The 17,424-nt window shown below is 40.5% G+C and overlaps 1 protein-coding gene across 1 annotated transcript in view; it reads right to left on the bottom strand.

The window, feature by feature from the left end:
- man2c1 (mannosidase, alpha, class 2C, member 1) overlaps positions 1–17,424 on the bottom strand; it is an 89,705-nt gene that overhangs the window by 31,804 nt on the left and 40,477 nt on the right. Inside the window, exons 12-15 of the mRNA XM_048520695.2 lie at positions 14,815–14,960; positions 9,522–9,645; positions 2,687–2,808; positions 1,470–1,555 (exon numbers count right to left, since the gene is read on the bottom strand). Of these exons, the coding sequence (XP_048376652.1) occupies positions 1,470–1,555; positions 2,687–2,808; positions 9,522–9,645; positions 14,815–14,960 (478 nt within the window). The remainder of the gene's footprint in view (positions 1–1,469; positions 1,556–2,686; positions 2,809–9,521; positions 9,646–14,814; positions 14,961–17,424) is intronic.

Genomic DNA, 17,424 nt, shown 5'->3' with positions numbered 1-17,424 from the left:
TTTTGTTTTTGTAAAACTGTCTCACTACTTTCTTGTTCAGGTTGCTGTCCAGCAACCTGTCCCTATGAAGGAACTTGGGCACTTAAAATCTCCTGCGTAAATGCAATTTTTTTTTGTTGCATATTCCAAATATGCACTAAGACACCCATTTCCACTTCTTTGGTATTTCCCAGCCTAGTACTTTTTTGTTGACTAATCTCTTATCTGATATTTGTAATCAGTGATATTTGCCTGTTAAGTATAGGAAGATCAAAGGTACTGTCTGCAACCCCTGCTGAAAAATCCACCCTTGATACTAATTCCGTCCCTGCTTGGACATCGTCTCTCAGGTTGAACCACGCTTTTGACTGTAGGTACACCCAGACGCTGTAAAAGAAGGACCTCTAGAATTTTGACCCAGCAATAGTTAAGGAACAACAATACAGTTCCAAATCAAGGTAGTGTGTAATATTGTCTGTTTCAGTGGGTGGGGGGCACACACTCAAATTTCAGTCACTGAAAACAGTTGTTACACTTTGTCTGTCAGCTTTTTAAAGCAAAACTCATTATATATTACATGGAAGTTAAACGAATGGAACAAATTTTGAATGAGTTGGCAGAAAGCAGAATCAAATAGTTTAGACGGATCAGGCTTGCTTTTTGCAGGACTTGAATGCTGCTGAAGATTTTCAATTTGCGCTCATCAGGACAATTGCAAAAATGCCAAATTTCAAACAACTGCAATGACGTTAACTAATGGAGAGAAAGCTGCTGATTGGTTGACTCTGGTTGGTTCAGGCATCGCAGTGGATAAAGCAACAGGGATCTACAGTTTCCCAAATCTGTATAGTAATTCAAAAAAGTACAAGATTTGAGCATGTTCCTTTTGTTGACACAGAACAGGTCTTGCATATGAAGGTATATTCCTTCTAGCAAGAGTAAATGAGTCACATTAAAAGCTTGACAAATGTGATTCTGCAGTTGGGCAGCACTTGCTGACCAATCCCTAGTGAAATAATAGCTACACTTAATCTATTTAAGGCAGTCAGTTGAGTACAGTATGGTCTTGATGATAAAATCTCAAAATATCAAGTGCTCATGGTTTGAAGCATCAATGTATTTTGAAACCATGATTAGAAGCTAATAGAGGAAGCAGTGCCAGATCATCATTTTCAGTGCAACGCAAATGTTACTCACAACAATAAACCCTATAATAATGTCCTTCTCAAAATATACCTGTATTGTATGAGCCTTACTTCATCTACAATCTAGGAAATTACAGCAATTTTAAAGTGATAAAATTACATTTTTATACATAGATTTACATAAAATTAACTGAATAATTACCCAAAATAAAAAAGCTAATTATCTACAATTTTGTAAGGAATCACACAAAGAAATAAGAAACTTTACTGTAATTGCTTACTAAGTAAACATATTTGCAGTATCAGGTGACTGGGCAATATATGTAACAAACACAGATGCCTTACCTTCATAGAACTTTATCGCGTCTTCCACAACAGACTGTATACATGTACCAGGCAGCACATCATGGAACTGATTGAGGAGCAACAGTCTGTGAAATATGACAATTACATTCAATTACCATCATACTGCTCATCTATGCTGACATTGGTGCTTGATACAGACCTCCTCCCAATCCTTTGCAACTATTCCTATTCAGTATAAACTTTTCATTTTTTTTCTCCTCATGTATTTTTATCCAGATTCCCCTTCAATGCATCTGTGTTATTCATCTCAAACACTCCTTGTAGCAGAAAGTTAAGAGGTTTCTCATAAATTCCCTGTTAGTTTCATTAGTGACTGCATTTATGGCAGTCAGTTTAGATCTTTCCAACAAGTGGAAACATATTCCCTCTGAGCTCCCCCCCTCAGATTTTGCTTTACTCGGGTGGGGAACATTACCCCAGCATGTACAAACCTTCCTGTACACTAAACCTTTCCACTTCTGGTCTCATCCTTGTGAAAGCTGTAACAATCTTATTTCCACTCAGATTTCATTTGCAGCAACCGACATAGCGCAGCATTGCTGAGTGTCTCAATTTGCAGAATATTTTGTAAACTGCTCACAACTGCCGGGAAAATTAAATGCGCTGAAAAACAGTGTATTTCATGAACCTCAAGCATCAACCAGAACTTTATTCATGTCTGCAACGTGTGCTGTAACTTCAACTGCGCAAAGAGTAAATGGCTACCCTAACATCAATACTTTGAAAATCTTCAGTTATTTAGTAATACCTATGTAATACAACTGCGAAGGACCATTGATTAGCTCTTGAAATCTATTCAAATTAGAGTTTGGAGGTGTCCTCCATCTAAATTTCTGAAGCACTGTCTGTGCATAGGAACTACCTGTCATTCTGAAAAGGTCCATCCTGCCAGTAGGATAGATCTCTGATTTGGACCATGAGCCGGTACAAGATGATTCCTAGCTTTGATGCAGCCAGTGAAGGGAGTATCAAGTAGAAGGTAAGAACTTCAGGGGTGAGGTGGCGAGGTGGATCAAAAAGGGTCAAAACTCTCTTTTACAATCCCTAACCATTTAATTCCACAGGATGCATGATGTCAAAGTTTGAAAGAGCTCAGTTCCTGAGCTTCATAACTTTAATTCTTCGTGGCATGGGGAAATCTAGATGCAGAAGGAACTAATGACACAACAAATTAAATCTCATAAAATAGATACTACCTCCAGAGATGCTGCAGTTGACAACTTGGATATTCAAAGGTGTCCTTCTGTACAGATGCCAGACTGCTCACAACTTCAACACTGCGAAGGATACATTCGCATTTACGATTGCTTTTCTTAATCTATAGAGAAATATTTTTTAAAATTTTACATTTGTGAAGTAGAGCTCCGGACAGTACAAGCTGTCAAAAGAACCAGTTTAATAAGGTTTGTCTTTCTACCACTAATTTTGACTTTAAGAAAAAGCTGGTTAAGCAAGTGAGGGAGAAAGAAATTTAAGTTCATACAGATGGAAGCAAATGATGTAGATCCGTACATAGCTGATCTGGAGCATAAGCATGAGCAGAAAGTAGATGTCATATTTCTGTATTGTAAAGTCTATACACTTCAGCCCACAATTCGTCCTTTATCCCAGAGTTCAATTTCTTAATATTCTTGGAGAAAAGTGATGACTGTGATGTTGAGGCTTGGGGAAGCAAAGTGGAAAATTTCAACTTCCAAAACTGTGTGCATTTCATCCTGTTGAGGTGTTTAAAAACTTTAAAAAATGCGAAACACAACCAAAACCCACCTTTCCCACATCCAGAGATAATGAGAACTGCAGATTCTGGAGAATCTGAGATAACAAATTGCGGAGTTGGATGAACACAGCAGGCCAAGCAGCATCTTAGGAGCACAAAAGCTGATGTTTCAGGCCTAGACCCCTCATCAGAAAAGATTTTCTGATGCTGCTTGGCCTGCTGTGTTCATCCAGCGCCACACTTTGTTTTCCACTTCTAGTTTCAGTTCAAACAAAGACAGGGAGAGAAGGTGGAAACCAAACCACTCCCAGGTCCCTCAATGAATTAGTTACTTCAGTTATGTTGATAGATTGGAAATGTTGGAGTTGATGTTGTTGAAAAGAAGTTTGAACAGAAACTTGATAGAGATGCTGAAAATCACGAGGGATGTATACAGTAAGGAAACAAAACTGCTCCCAGTGAAGAAAGGATTGAGAACAAAAGAGCAAAGACTTAAGGAAGCTGGCATGAGAAGCAATGGTGACATGATGGACAGCCTTTTCAATTAACGAGTACTTAGGATTCTGAATGCACTGTCTGAGAGCATGATGGGGAGGGATACAATAGGGAATTTGATTATTCCCTATAAAAAGGAAGAGGGCTATCTGCGAGAGCAGTTAAAGCTACACCGCTGTCACACATACACAGGCCAGATAAGGATAGCTGATTTCCTTCTCAACAGGACATTAGTGAACCATAAGGATTATTTTTAAAACAACTGGCAGTTAGCTTTTAGTATCAAATTTTTTTTAATCATTGTTATTCAGCTGCTGTGATGAGATTTGGATGCATATCCTCAAGGCACTCGCCTGGATTTCTGGATTACTAGGCCAGTGACATTACTGGTACGCAGCTGTCTTTCCCTGTTGAAAAATGGAATAGCATGACCACAATGTCAACGTGCCCGAGAATTTGGACGCAATGTGATAACATTCCTAAATGGATACAGGTGCCAACATTTTTGTCATTCTGCTATAGGGACCATGGCCAATTTGTTGCTTTGGACCAAAGGAGTTCTGAACCGCTTAAAGATTACAAAAAAAGTCCAATACAACTATGTTTAAAACACCACAGCATTTTGTACCATCTCATTTAAGTCCATCCTCATCCTACTGTTATCAGGGTACAAATTGTAGAAACTCCATTCCATCCAGTTTACCAAACAATTCTAAACTTCAATTACAAGTAAAATTTCAGTGTCTGGAAGTATTGTTCAGGGTGAATCAGAAGTTATTCTGCTGCAACAAGATAAACCCGGGTTGTATGGTATAGTAATAAGCAATAGGTGCACATCAACCCTGAAAGAAGTCAATAAGCGGTCTCATCGCAGCCAATAATATGCTGTTTGATTAGTAACTGGGAAAAAAATAGTTTTCCTCAGCCACTGAAAATAAATGAATTTCATAAACTAAGTCTCTGTACTTAAAATGGGGAACTTTACTGCATCAGTCAAACACACGCTGACCCTAAAACACATCAAGCACGCACATGCATGGCACCTGCACTCACTCAGGCTCTTCAGTCCTCCTTTCTTCTGGGTTGTTCTTTTTTGGACTTCTAGTCCTGTCCTCCAGTCTTGGATGAATTACTATTGGCTTTATCATCTATCCAGTTATAACATTTTTCCCCCAGTTAACTTTTATGCTAATGTTAACAGTTAAGGATTAGAACAATTTATATCTCAATTTTCTTCCTTATCAAAAGCCTCTGCAACAATACTGGGGTTACCTAAAAATCCTTCTCTTTAAATACATATTTAATTCAGAAGTCAAAAAGCTCCTTTCAAACATGATTAATATTACAGTCCTTCCAAATTTTGTTCACGTTGTTTATATGAAATGTATAAAACATTGCTGATTACTGTATTCACAAGACAAAACATACAAGTGGGATAAAGTTGGTGTAACCACGTCAAATGTTTTACAGGGTATTTGGAGTTTTTTAAAAGGGAAGTGAGTTTAGGTTTTAAAAGATTTTGGAGAAAAGGCAGTGAAATGAAAGTCAGCGGAGGGCTTTAGCTTCCTCCTTTGCTGTAAAATTACATAACTCTTAGTCATTCTCACCCTTGTCCTTCCTCATTTACCCCCATCTCTTTATGTGACATGGTGAATGCAGTTCCAGAAAGTCAGCCAGTATCACAGTGTTTAATGTATATTTTCAGTTACTTCAAAAGTTGAAAAGCTTGCTCTATACTGTTTACTTCAATATCACCTACAACAAAACCGTTTCTCATAAATGATTCACACAAAGGTTTTGTCTGTAGAAGCCCTCACTAGAAAGGGTTTCTAAGCATCAGATTTCTCTGCGGCTTTCTGTTAATATGAAAGAAAACTCTGCAATTTGAAGAGCAGATGGAAGGGTCAGAGTGGGTGCAAGTGCAGTGCATGTGACTGCTTGGTGTTGCGGAGGGCAGAATTGCATAGTATGGTGGGGTAGGAGCAGATGATGCAGATGTGCGTGACTGTATGCTCATGGAAGTGCACGCATGCTCATAGGGGTGCACGCATGCTCATAGGGATGCACACATACTCATGGAGGTGCATGCATTCGGGTGTTTGTATGTACGAGTGTGTGTTTCTGCCTGTGTGTGGAGGTGGACAGCACTTTCTCCAATAGGAAACCAACCTCAGCTTAACACACACACACAAATACACTACTTTCAGTTTAACCAGCATTAAGATTGGAGAAAAGACCTTGCACAATCAGCAATTAAGTGCCTTCTTGAGGGCCAGGAAGAGCAGGTTTTCTTTCCACTAGTCCTTAAGGCAAACTATCACATTCACATTAATTTCCAGAACCCCCCACTGATGTCCTCCACTTCCTTCCCTCCCTCCCTCCTTAACCACCTAAAAATATCTTCTGTACCCATTCCAACATCGTCTCCTCTCTGTCCTTGTACAGCAGGTTTTCTCTCAGTGTGGTTTTCTGCCACATGTAAAACCATTAAGTCAGGACTCCACATTCACTTTGCACCCCATGTCCGCCAATACTGTGATTGTAGTTTCAATGTGACTGGCTGTCTCTTCAGGACACAGTAACAGAACTGGGAACACGAGTGAGTTCCAGACTAAGGTTTCTCCTAAGCTTGAGGGTTTTCCGTGAAATAGGGGTTACAGGAAATGTTACCTAATCTTACAATTTTCTTGTAAATTTTCTAATTTTTTTATAAACCTATGTCCAGTTACTTATATTGTTTGTTAGGAAAACTAAGATGGCAGCTGAAAAGATTTTCAAAAGTAACTTCCATATTAATCTATTGTTGACTGCACTTTTGGTTTTAAATTAGTGTTTTTCTCAAAATTCACAATTAGCAGCTTGCAATTCTGCTTGCTAAATATTCACAACCATAAATGTAACACTGCAGAAATGAGATAATCGGGTGCAAGTATAAAATACATTTTGTCTGTCAAATCTAACACCCAGCTGTAGCATGAGAAACAGGACAGACAAGATATAAGATAACAAAGTGTGAAGCTGGATGAACACAGCAGGCCAAGCAGCATCTCAGGCTTGGCCTGCTGTGTTCATCCAGCTTCACACTTCGTTATCTTGGATTCTCCAGCATCTGCAGTTCCCATTATCTCAGACAAGATACAGCCTGGACACACTTTTGAAGCATTTCTGTCAGACTAGCTCGTGATATTGCTCATATTATAAGTGCTGGAGCACAGAGTAACGTTAGTAAGGACATCAGCACTGGGAATGGCACTGGATCCGGCGATTACTTGAGTTCTGGTCACACTGGGATGAGGTCTCTGGGCAACAGTATTTTATGGAGGAGAGAAAAGACATGTGATTGACAGAGATTGCAAGATTTTGGTGAGGTATACTGGTTGTGTATGGGCCAAGGAACATGCTTAGAATGCAGTCTACAGGTTTCTGGACAACACTGGGGCATCAAAATCTAGGAGTATTGAGACAGTTGGGCAGATTGGTCAGTATTGAGATTCAGCAAGAAGTGAGGATATAACACTGGGACCTGTCCTTTACAAACAAAAGGAATGCTCAAGCCTTGCATTTTCTTAAATTACCTAGAAGCAGAGGAAGCCCTATAGTTTTCCATTACTTTCTCTAGCCTCAGCCAATCAAGTCAATTTGCCAAACAATCAGCCCCTTTTCTCCTGTCGCGTAACTTGTAATGGTTTGAAATTTGACATTGTGATGTTTCTCCTTACGAGTACAAAACAAAAGCTTCAGCAACATTGAGAACTGCTGTGATCTAACAGCAGACAGGATGTGAAAGAGGAAAGTCCAAGGAGTCAGAGGTTCATATCAAATCATCAAGCCTCAGCTCCCTACTATGCCAATGTTGTCAGCCGTCTCCAGCCCAACCAGTGCCACTTCTTCAACCCCAGGTGACCCCTTATCATTTGCAACATCATAAACTGATTCCCCTGTCTATTGTTCTGGTTTAATGCATGCTTTCTGCTTCTTAATAGATGCATGTTCGCAGGACAGCAATTTAGGTTCCACAAGTTCACGACCGACAGACTGCGGAGCAATATGAAGCACATGGTTGAGATTACGAACTTCATCAGTCTTTTATAGGCATACATTTCAAGAAACCAATTTGCCAAATAATGATGTTATTTTTCAAGTTTGTATACATGTAATAAATCATTGGGCAGAATCTTCCACTTTTTATTAGAAGTATGGTGCTGGGTGTAAAAATGACCGGGAGACACGAAATTGAACGGGAAAGCCCACAAGATCACGCGCCTATCAGGCCCCAAACTGGGTGTTAATTGTCCAAATAAGGGGGTCTCATTTGCTGGCAGGGTGGGGTGGCCTTTGCTCCTAGAACTTAATTCCGCTGGTGGTGGGAATGCAGCTGAAATCTCCCAATCAACCCGCCTATTGTCTTCCTATCCCCCATCACTTACCCTGCCACTTCTCAGAAAACAACAGACTTTGATTTTAAATTTCAACAGCTGCAAACACCAATCCAAACTTGTAACCAAATATCAAATTTTTCCCCTAACTATTAAAAGTACTACAAACAGAGAGATCAAGGCTGAGACGTTCACAAGAGAGGCCACTGTTGTTAGTGTATTATACATTTGCCATTTCCTGCTTGATATCTCAATGTTTTGATTAATACTCCTGTTTCTTTCAGAACCTGTTGGGAAACAAAGCATTAAAGATAAAACTCAAATCCTTCTAGAATGAGAGGACGTAAGTTTCTTCATTTCTGGTGTGTTGCGAAGTGTGCATTTTATGCAGGGATGTGACTGAAAGTTCGTTCTTAACTACTGTGAAAAAACAAAACAGCTGGAAACCAGGCTTTTCCAAGAGGCTGAGCTCTTAAAAGCAAAAACCTTAAAAGCAGATTAAAAGCCATAGGGCATGCATGGGTTAATTGTTTCAAATAAATATTTTAAATTTTAATTCTATTTTGGATCTAATTCGGAACATAATACATTTCAGCAACTAAGAAAAATTGTGAAAAAGCAAGCTGATTGATGAACTAGCTCATCAACAATCCTTGGCAACTGTTTGCACTGAGAAATTCAATAAAAATTGATTACAGAGATTAAACATTAATATAATACTCAAAAAACTATGGAAACTGGAAATGATATGTGTACATAGGGACTGCATACATACACAAGCTTTTTATTTGTGTGCTTGTTTGTATATATTATCTGCTACAGGAAGATAGACTTTAAATCATAAAATTATTTTAATATGTCAATAAACCATAGTGGCTTGTGGCAAACTGAAAACTGATTGCAAATGAGGTCATAAAAGGGATTTTATAGGATGTCAGTGTCAGTGGCAAGGCTCATATCTAACTGCCATTGAGAAGACGATAACGAAACCAACGTTTTGCACCTCTGCTGTGCGTGTGGTATAGCTACGTTCAGAGTGCTGTTAGCCAGGAAATTACAAGATCTTAATTTGGCAACAGTGCTCCTGCGCCTGGGTCAATGCTGGGTGGTTTATTTGGTTCAATTTCTTTTTTGACTTTTCTACAGCAGCTTGCTAGGAATATCAGTGGGTTGTCAAGGGTCATAAGAGTCTGAAGCCCATGTAGGCAAAAATTTGTTCCCTAAACGGTATTCTGAATGAGATGAATTTTCATAACAAACCAGTGATATGATGGTTCATGTTACCGAGACTGGCATTTTATCTTTATCATTTAATTGAAGTTAACTGCCATAAGGTGCTATAATGTGTTTTGAAACAATATTCCCAGAGCATTAGCCTGGGACTCTGAATTAGAAGACCAGTCCCCACAATACTTAAAAACGAAGAATAATAAAGATTGCTACCTTTGCCTGTGAAGTATAGGAGCCATTGTGTAGTTCCAAAAACAGTTCACCAACCCAGGTACAAAGCATGGTGGTATCAGCTTCCAGAATTGAGAAGAAGGTTTCTGGGCTGGATTGTTTCACCCTGAGACACAGAATATGTATTTATAGTTGTTAGCTGCAACTTATGTATATTTATATATACACGAATACCTTCACACAGCATACCTTAGCACAGACACAATTAATTTTAAAATTTGAGTAAAGGGGACAAAACATTTCATCAGGAATTCTTCTGACTTTAGTTCCGTGGATGAACTATTCACTGACCTCCTTTCGGCCTCAGCTGTAAAAAGTCATTTTCATGATGGTACTCTGGCCGATTAATTTGAAACAGGAGAAGCCTAGTTAGCAGCTTTTGTGTTATGAAAAATATTTACAGCACAGAACAGGCTATTCAGCCCAATGAGTTCATGCTTAATTTCAGACTCCATGCGAGTCTCCCTCTCCCCCTTTTCAACAAACCCTGTCAAAGATAACAAAGTGTAGAGCTGGATGAACACAGCAGGCCAAGCAGCATCTTAGGAACAGAAAAGCTGACGTTTCGGGCCTAGACCCTTCATCAGATATGGGGGAGGGGGAGGGGGTTCTGAAATAAATAGGAAGAGAGGAGGAGGCGGATTGAACATGGATAGAGGAGAAGATAGGTGAAGAGAAGACAGACAAGTTAAAGGGGCGGGGATGGAGCCAATAGAGGTGACTGTAGGTGGCAAGGTAGGGAGGGGATAGGTCAGTCTGGGGAGGACGGACAGGTCAAGGGGGTGGGATGAGGTTAGTCAGAAGGAAAATGGGGGTACAGCTTGAGGTGGGAGGAGGGGATAGGTGAGAGGAAGAACAGGTTAGGGAGGCAGGTACGAGCTGGGCTGGTTTTGGGATGCAGTGGTGGGAGGGAAGGTTTTGAAGCTTGTGAAATCCACATTGATACCATTGGGCTACAGGGTTCCCAAGCAGACTATCAGTTGCTGTTCTTGCAACCTTCGGGTGGCATCATTGTGGCACTGCAGGAGGCCCAGGATGGACATGTCGTCTAAGGAATGGGAGGGAGAGCTGAAATGGTTCGTGACTCGGAGGTGCAGTTGTTTGTTGTGAACCGAGCGTAGGTGTTCCGCAAAGCGGTCCCCAAGCCTCCGCTTGGTTTCCCCAATGTAGAGGAGGCCACAACGGGTACAGTGCATGCAGTATATCACATTGGCAGATGTGCAGGTGAACCTCTGCTTGATGTGGAAAGTCTTCTTGGGGCCTGAGACGGGAGTGAGGGAGGAGGTGTGGGGGCAACTGCAGCACTTCCTGTGATTGCAGGGGCAAGTGTCGGTGTGGTGGGGTTGCTTTATCTGCTGTACCCATTGTGGCCTCCTCTACATCGGGACGACACATCCATCCTGGGCCTCCTGCAGTGCCACGAGGCCACCCGAAGGTTGCAGGAACAGCAACTCATATTCCGCTTGGGAACCCTGTAGCCCAATGGTATCAATGTGGATTTCACAAGCTTCAATATCTCCCCTTCCCCGACTGCATCCCAAAACCAACCCAGCTCGCCCCCGCCTCCCTAACCTGTTCTTCCTCTCACCTATCCCCTTCTGCCACCACAAGCCACACCTCCATTTCCTACCCACTAACCTCATCCCGCCCCCTTGACCGTCCGTACTCCCTGGACTGACCTATCCCCTCCCTACCTCCCCACTACACTCACTTCTACTGGCTCCATCTCTGCCTCTTTAACTTGTCTGTCTCCTCTCCACCTATCTTCTCCTCTATCCATCTTCGATCCACCTCCCCCTCTCTCCTTATTTATTTCAGAACCCTCTCCCCATCCCCCATTTCTGATGAAGGGTCTAGGCCCGAAACGTCAGCTTTTCTGCTCCTAAGATGCTGCTTGACCTGCTGTGTTCATCCAGCTCTACATTTTGTTATCTCGGATTCTCCAGCATCTGCAGTTCCTATTATCTCAAAATATCTTTCTATTCCTTTCTCTGTTAATAGTTATCAAACTCCTTCTTAAACACTTCTATAGTATTTACCTCAATTGCTCCCTGTGATCTTGAGTTCCAAATTCTGACCACTCTCTGATTTTTTTTCCTGAATTCCCTATCGTAATTATTTTGACAACTTCATATTTGTGGCTTACCGTCTCATCCTAAAGATAGCGTCGCATTCTGACAATGGAGAACTCCCACAGTACTACATTGGAGTGTCAGCTTTAATTTTAATTTTTGTGCTTAAGTCCTGGACTAGGACTTGACACTTTAACTTTCTGATTCAAGCAGCATGAGAGATGTGCACTAAGGCATGGCTAACAATGGTAATAAATCTGGAAACAACGCTGGTGTAATTCTTAGTCTTATTAATAGAAATAGTGGTGATGGAAATGGAATCAACAATTTCAAATGGAAATTGAACAGGCAGTGGAAAGACAAACTTGCAGGTGTACAGATCTCTCAGATTTGAGGTTTTTGAGGAACCGACAAAGATGACTAAGAGTAGGGCTGTTGTCTACATGGACTTTACTAAAATATTTGACAAGGTCCCTCATGGTATACTGGTCTAGAAGATTAAGTCAGATGGGATCCACACTGTGTTAGTAAAATGGATACAAAATTGGCTTAGTCATAGAAGATAGAGGGCAATTCCAGAGGTCTGGGACCAGTAGCGTTCTGCAAGGATTACTGCTGGAACATCTATTTGTAATATATATGAATCACTTGGATGAAAATGTAGGTAATCTATTAGTACGTTTGCAGGTGACTCATAAATTGGTGGAGATGTGGATAGTGTGGAAGGTTATCAAAGAATACTGCAGGATACTGATCAGTTGGAAAGTTGTGCAGAGAAAGGCAGATGGAACTTAATCCAGACAAGTGTCAGGTGATACATATACAGAGGAGGTGAATGCTAGAGATAAGTATACAGAAAATGACAGGACCCTAAGCAGCATTGACATAAAGAGGAATCTTGGGGTGCAAATCCTTATGAATAAGGTGGTAAAGAAATTTTTACAGCACACTTGACCTTATTGGTTGGAATATTGAACATAGAAGTTGGTAAGTCATGTTGCAGCTGTATAAAACTTCAGTTAGGCCACACTTAGAGTATTGCGTGCAGCTTTCGTTGCCAGTCGATAGGAAGGATATGGAAGCTTGAGAGGGTGCAAAAGACATGTACCAGGATGTTGCCTGGATTGGAGTGCATTAGCTATAAGGAGAGGCTGGATAAAGTTGGATTGTTTTTGCTAAATCGTCAGAGGCCGAGGGGTGCCCTAACGGAAGTATATAAAATTACGAGAATCATGGATAAGGTGGACGGTCAGAGTCTTTTTCCTACGGTGAAAATATTAAATATTAGGGGACATAGGTTTAAAGCAAGGGGAGAAAGTTTAAAGTAGATGGGCAAGGCAAGTCTGTTTTTTTCCTATACAGGGTGGCAGGTGCCTCAAACGTGCAGCCAGGAGAGGGGTAGAAGCAGGCACAATAGCAAAGTTTAAGAGGCATTTAGACAGACACATGAATGGGCAGAGAACAGAGGAATACGGAATATGTGCAGGCAGATGGGATTATTTAGGATGGTATCATGGTCAGGGCTGACATGGTGATCTGAACAGGCTGTTCCTGTGCTGTACAGTTCTATGAAGGAGGCTTGGTGAGTTTCTGAGGACATCTTGTAAACTTCTTGTACAGACAATGCAAACTGAATGACTTCCGAGTATGATGTTATTTTGTGATACAGGAATAAAGCAAGAAAGGAAAACTAGGTAGATTGCACTTAAAGGAGCTTGCAGAGATTGACTGGGACCAATGGCCACTTCCTGTGCCATAAATTACTCTGACTAACTAATCATGAACCACTTGAAGTGACTGTGATGAGATCAGCCATGTGGACCTCACAGAATATGAGTTTCCTTATTAGGGCTGTTAACCTGGTCCAATCAGGAAGCCCACACTGACAGATAAGAACAAGAGTGTAAGACATCATGTTCACTCTGATAGTTGGTTCTGAGGAAGCTGCATCAGTTTCAAGGACTCCCTACATGTAAATAAAGAGTGACTTGGCGATGGGTTACTGCCCTCTGTAGAGTTTTTTCACCACTCTGCTGGCATTTTGCCCTCTGGATGACTTCTTAGATGACTTTATAGGTGTTTAAAATTGTGTATAGCTTTCAGGTTAGGATTCAGACAGTGGCTCACCACCACTCTTTTTATGAACGATTAGGAAAGGACAATAAATATTGGCCTAGCCAGCAATGTTCACATCTCATGAACAGATTTTTTATTTGATAAAAGGCAGCATTTCACTGACAGGACAGAAGGAAATTAGCCCTTTCTTGTATTCTGAGGATTTTCCATTTCTTGGGGTGATCTGCAAGATGTGGAAATAATCAAGCAATATTTACCACATTGCCACTGAAATAAAAGGAGATCAGGAGTCTAACAATGATCTGTGCTATGGACACATATGAAATGTGCAGTGCACCTAATATACAAGACCAAGACCCTCATCCCTTGTTGTTTAAAGGTACTGTTTGGACACGGTTGAGATGTTCAGTTGTTAAGATTAAATCATGCTCTCTTTGTTTAAGATTTTGCTCAGGTACTCCCTGTGGAGAACATCCTGGTGTCATAAGCCTAATACAGCCCAACTACTGCTCAACATTGGGGGCAGCTCGTGAATTCTGGAAACTATCTCTGGAACAGTAATCAAAATCAAAGAAGTTACTGACTTCCTTCCTAATTTTTAACACATTTGACACATCCTGAGTGTGTCATTTCAGTGAAACCTCATATTTCAGCCTTCAGTTTAACCCAAAATCCAGTGCACCATATGGCTTCTTTTCCCATATCCAACATCCCTATTTTCAACCCTCACATGTCTGCTACCATCTGCACTTTAGAGGTCAACAGTAAATCTACTTCCACTTCTCAATCACTATTGCCTGTATTTGTAGCACAATGGTTTCTCTGCTAACCTCTTCCTTAGTATCACTGCTAACAGCAGAATCTCAACAGGCCAAAGATTACTCAAACTCACAGCAGTTTGGGTCTCCAACACACAAAACTACAAGCAATTATGACTGTTTTGAACACACAGCTCTATGCAGAATTTTGAAAATTATTTCAGGTCTACAATACAGATTTTACACACAATTTTACATAATGACAGCAATATAAAGACACACCTGAACAATGCATATTTTCAGATCAGGCCAAACTGAGAAGTTGGTTTAAAAATGTACATGACTCTTAAACAGCATTTAATTCCTGACCTGGGAAGCCCATCTGTGTTCTCAACTCTCTGTAGTCGATCCAACATGTCCTGTGTGGGTCCACCGCCCCCATCTCCAAACCCAAATAGTAAGGCACTGTCATTGACACGACCTTTGTCCTTATTATTTTTCACTGTACTCAGCAGCTGCAGTAGAGGGAAGGAAAGTTTCTTCAGAATGGTTAAATCCTCCAGGGTGAGACTTCAGGCCAAAACAGCACTGGTTTTCAAAACTCAAAAATACAGCAGCATCGTGACCAACAGCAACAGGCATTCAAATAGTGACTGCAAAGCATGTCATGGGAATTAAATGAGACAAAACTTGACATCAAATCAAACATTAGAACAGTTGAAAAACCATTCGGTTAAAAGAGGTGAGTCTTAAAGTGTGTTTTCTTTTCATTTTTCATATGAAGGAGGCATTGCTGGAAAGACGAGTACCTGTTGCCTATTGTTAGTTGCCCTGGAACTAAGTAGCTTACAAGCTATTTCAAAGGGCTGCTAAGTGTTAACCAACTTGCTGTGGATATGGACTTGTGTAGACTATGTTGAATAAGGATGGCAGATTTCCTTTCCATAAGGATAATAGTGAGCCACATTGGTTTTTATGACAATCAATGATCGTTTCATGGTCACCACCACTTAAGGCTAGCATTCAATTCCAGAATTCACTGATTAAATTGGAATTCCACCAGCCCCATTGTGACATTCCCACTGTTTCCACAAAAGGAGAAGAAAGATGTAGAGGCATCTTCAGAGAAAATTCCAGAGCTTAAAAATTATATGACTGAAAATACAGCTGAACAAAACTCTGACCAGAGTTGGAAGAACACAGATCTAACATTGTAAACGACTGTCCCTTCCATGACCTCTCTGTTTCCATTTCTGGAATAGGCTGGCCAGCAATATCCACTACAAAACTACTGACTCCCAGTAGCTCAACTATACATCCTCACACCTTTCTCCCTGTAAGGACTCCATCCCATTCTTCCAGTTTCTCCATCTCCATCACATCTGTTCTGATGACACCACCTTCCACAAGGGGGTCTCAGAAATGTACACCTTTCTCCTCAACCAAGGATTTCCCACTATTGTGGTCAATAGGGCCCTTAGCTGTAGAAATTTTATGCGTTCGAATGTCAGGATTTGATTGTTGTATTTGCAAAGTCTTCAAATTGCACAATAGAATTGCTTGACCTGGAGCTAAGTCTGTGATCGGTAAAACTAAACCAGAAACTAGATACAGGAGTATCAGTTATTACAATGGACAAATATGCACCCAGTAATCATAATTTAGGTTCACATATGAATTGTACCTCCATGTCTAAGTAATGGAGAACTGTTGGCACCCGTGAACCCGCATTTGTACATTAGTGTCTTCAGGAGACAATGGTAAGGTAGTACAAGTACTTAGAAAGAGCAATTTACAGTTTTTTAGTTTTTCTACAGTTAACTTGTGAGTATTGCTAAAGTTGTTTCTCTCCCACTGAACAGTAGTTGTCAACCTTTTCTCACAACAGGTCTCAACAAATAAGTTGCCAGTAGTGTTCAGGGATGTGCCGATTAGGTAGGTTATAGGTGGATGGGTCTGGGTGGGATGCTCTGAGGTTCGGTGTGGACTCGTTGGGCCAAAGGGCCTGTTTCCACACTGTACGGGTTCTATGATATGAAATCAAACGGCAGCACCAGTACTGGTGACCATAACACTATCATTGATTTGTTGTTGAAAAGCACATCCAGTTCATTCATGTCCTTTCAGAAGGGAAATCTGCCTTCCTTTTCACGGTCTGGCCTACACATGACTGCTACCTGCCACCTGCCATGGCCTAGAAAAATCAAAGGCAATTTAAAATGAGCAATAAATAGTGACCTCGTCAGCAGTGCCCACACTCCATGCAAAGAATGAAGAAAAAATGTCAAGACATTAAATATTTGTCACTAAAATCCTTTAAATTCCAATTTTAGAAAAAAATGACATCAAAGTTCCTTTGTTGTCAAGTTGTGACAATGTAATTTGAATAGGAATTATTATTTGCTACACATAACCGTTCTGAAAGGCAAATTAAGCAAAATTTTGTATGATCTCACTACACGTGTTTATTCAAAATTTAGTGCCCTTAAAATGACCTCAATAAATCTCTACATGAATCAAGAAACGACTGGTTATGCAAAACAACAACGCTGAAAGCATTCAAATTTAGTTCCTTCTTTGAAAACTGAATGGTTCTGAGATAGATAGTAAGCTAACAGGCTGCTTCAACTAAACCTTTCCTAATTGATATAGCCTTTGACAAATTTCGTAACCATCTCTGTAGAACCATCTCTGCCTTGGCATCTGGAATGACCCACAACCTCTTAAGGGGAAAACCAAATCCTCAGGTGTCTTTATTTTGGCTGGCTATAAGCTAGTCTGCAACATTCAATATTGTTACAACTATGGGTGGTAACATTTAAGGTTATTTAATTTGGAAATATTTACTTTCCCAAAACATTAGACAAAAATTTCCTTAAACCATTGTTTGGTTGGTCAAAAGTCTAACTTATACTTTTAAACCAACCTCTGGTTTTAACTATAATACAAAGGAAACTTTCCCAATAGGTTTCCATGTGA

This window comes from Stegostoma tigrinum, chromosome 36 (assembly GCF_030684315.1).
Source record: "Stegostoma tigrinum isolate sSteTig4 chromosome 36, sSteTig4.hap1, whole genome shotgun sequence".
In the NCBI taxonomy this organism is placed as follows: Eukaryota; Metazoa; Chordata; class Chondrichthyes; order Orectolobiformes; family Stegostomatidae; genus Stegostoma; species Stegostoma tigrinum.
This window is presented reverse-complemented; position numbering and strand designations above follow the sequence as displayed.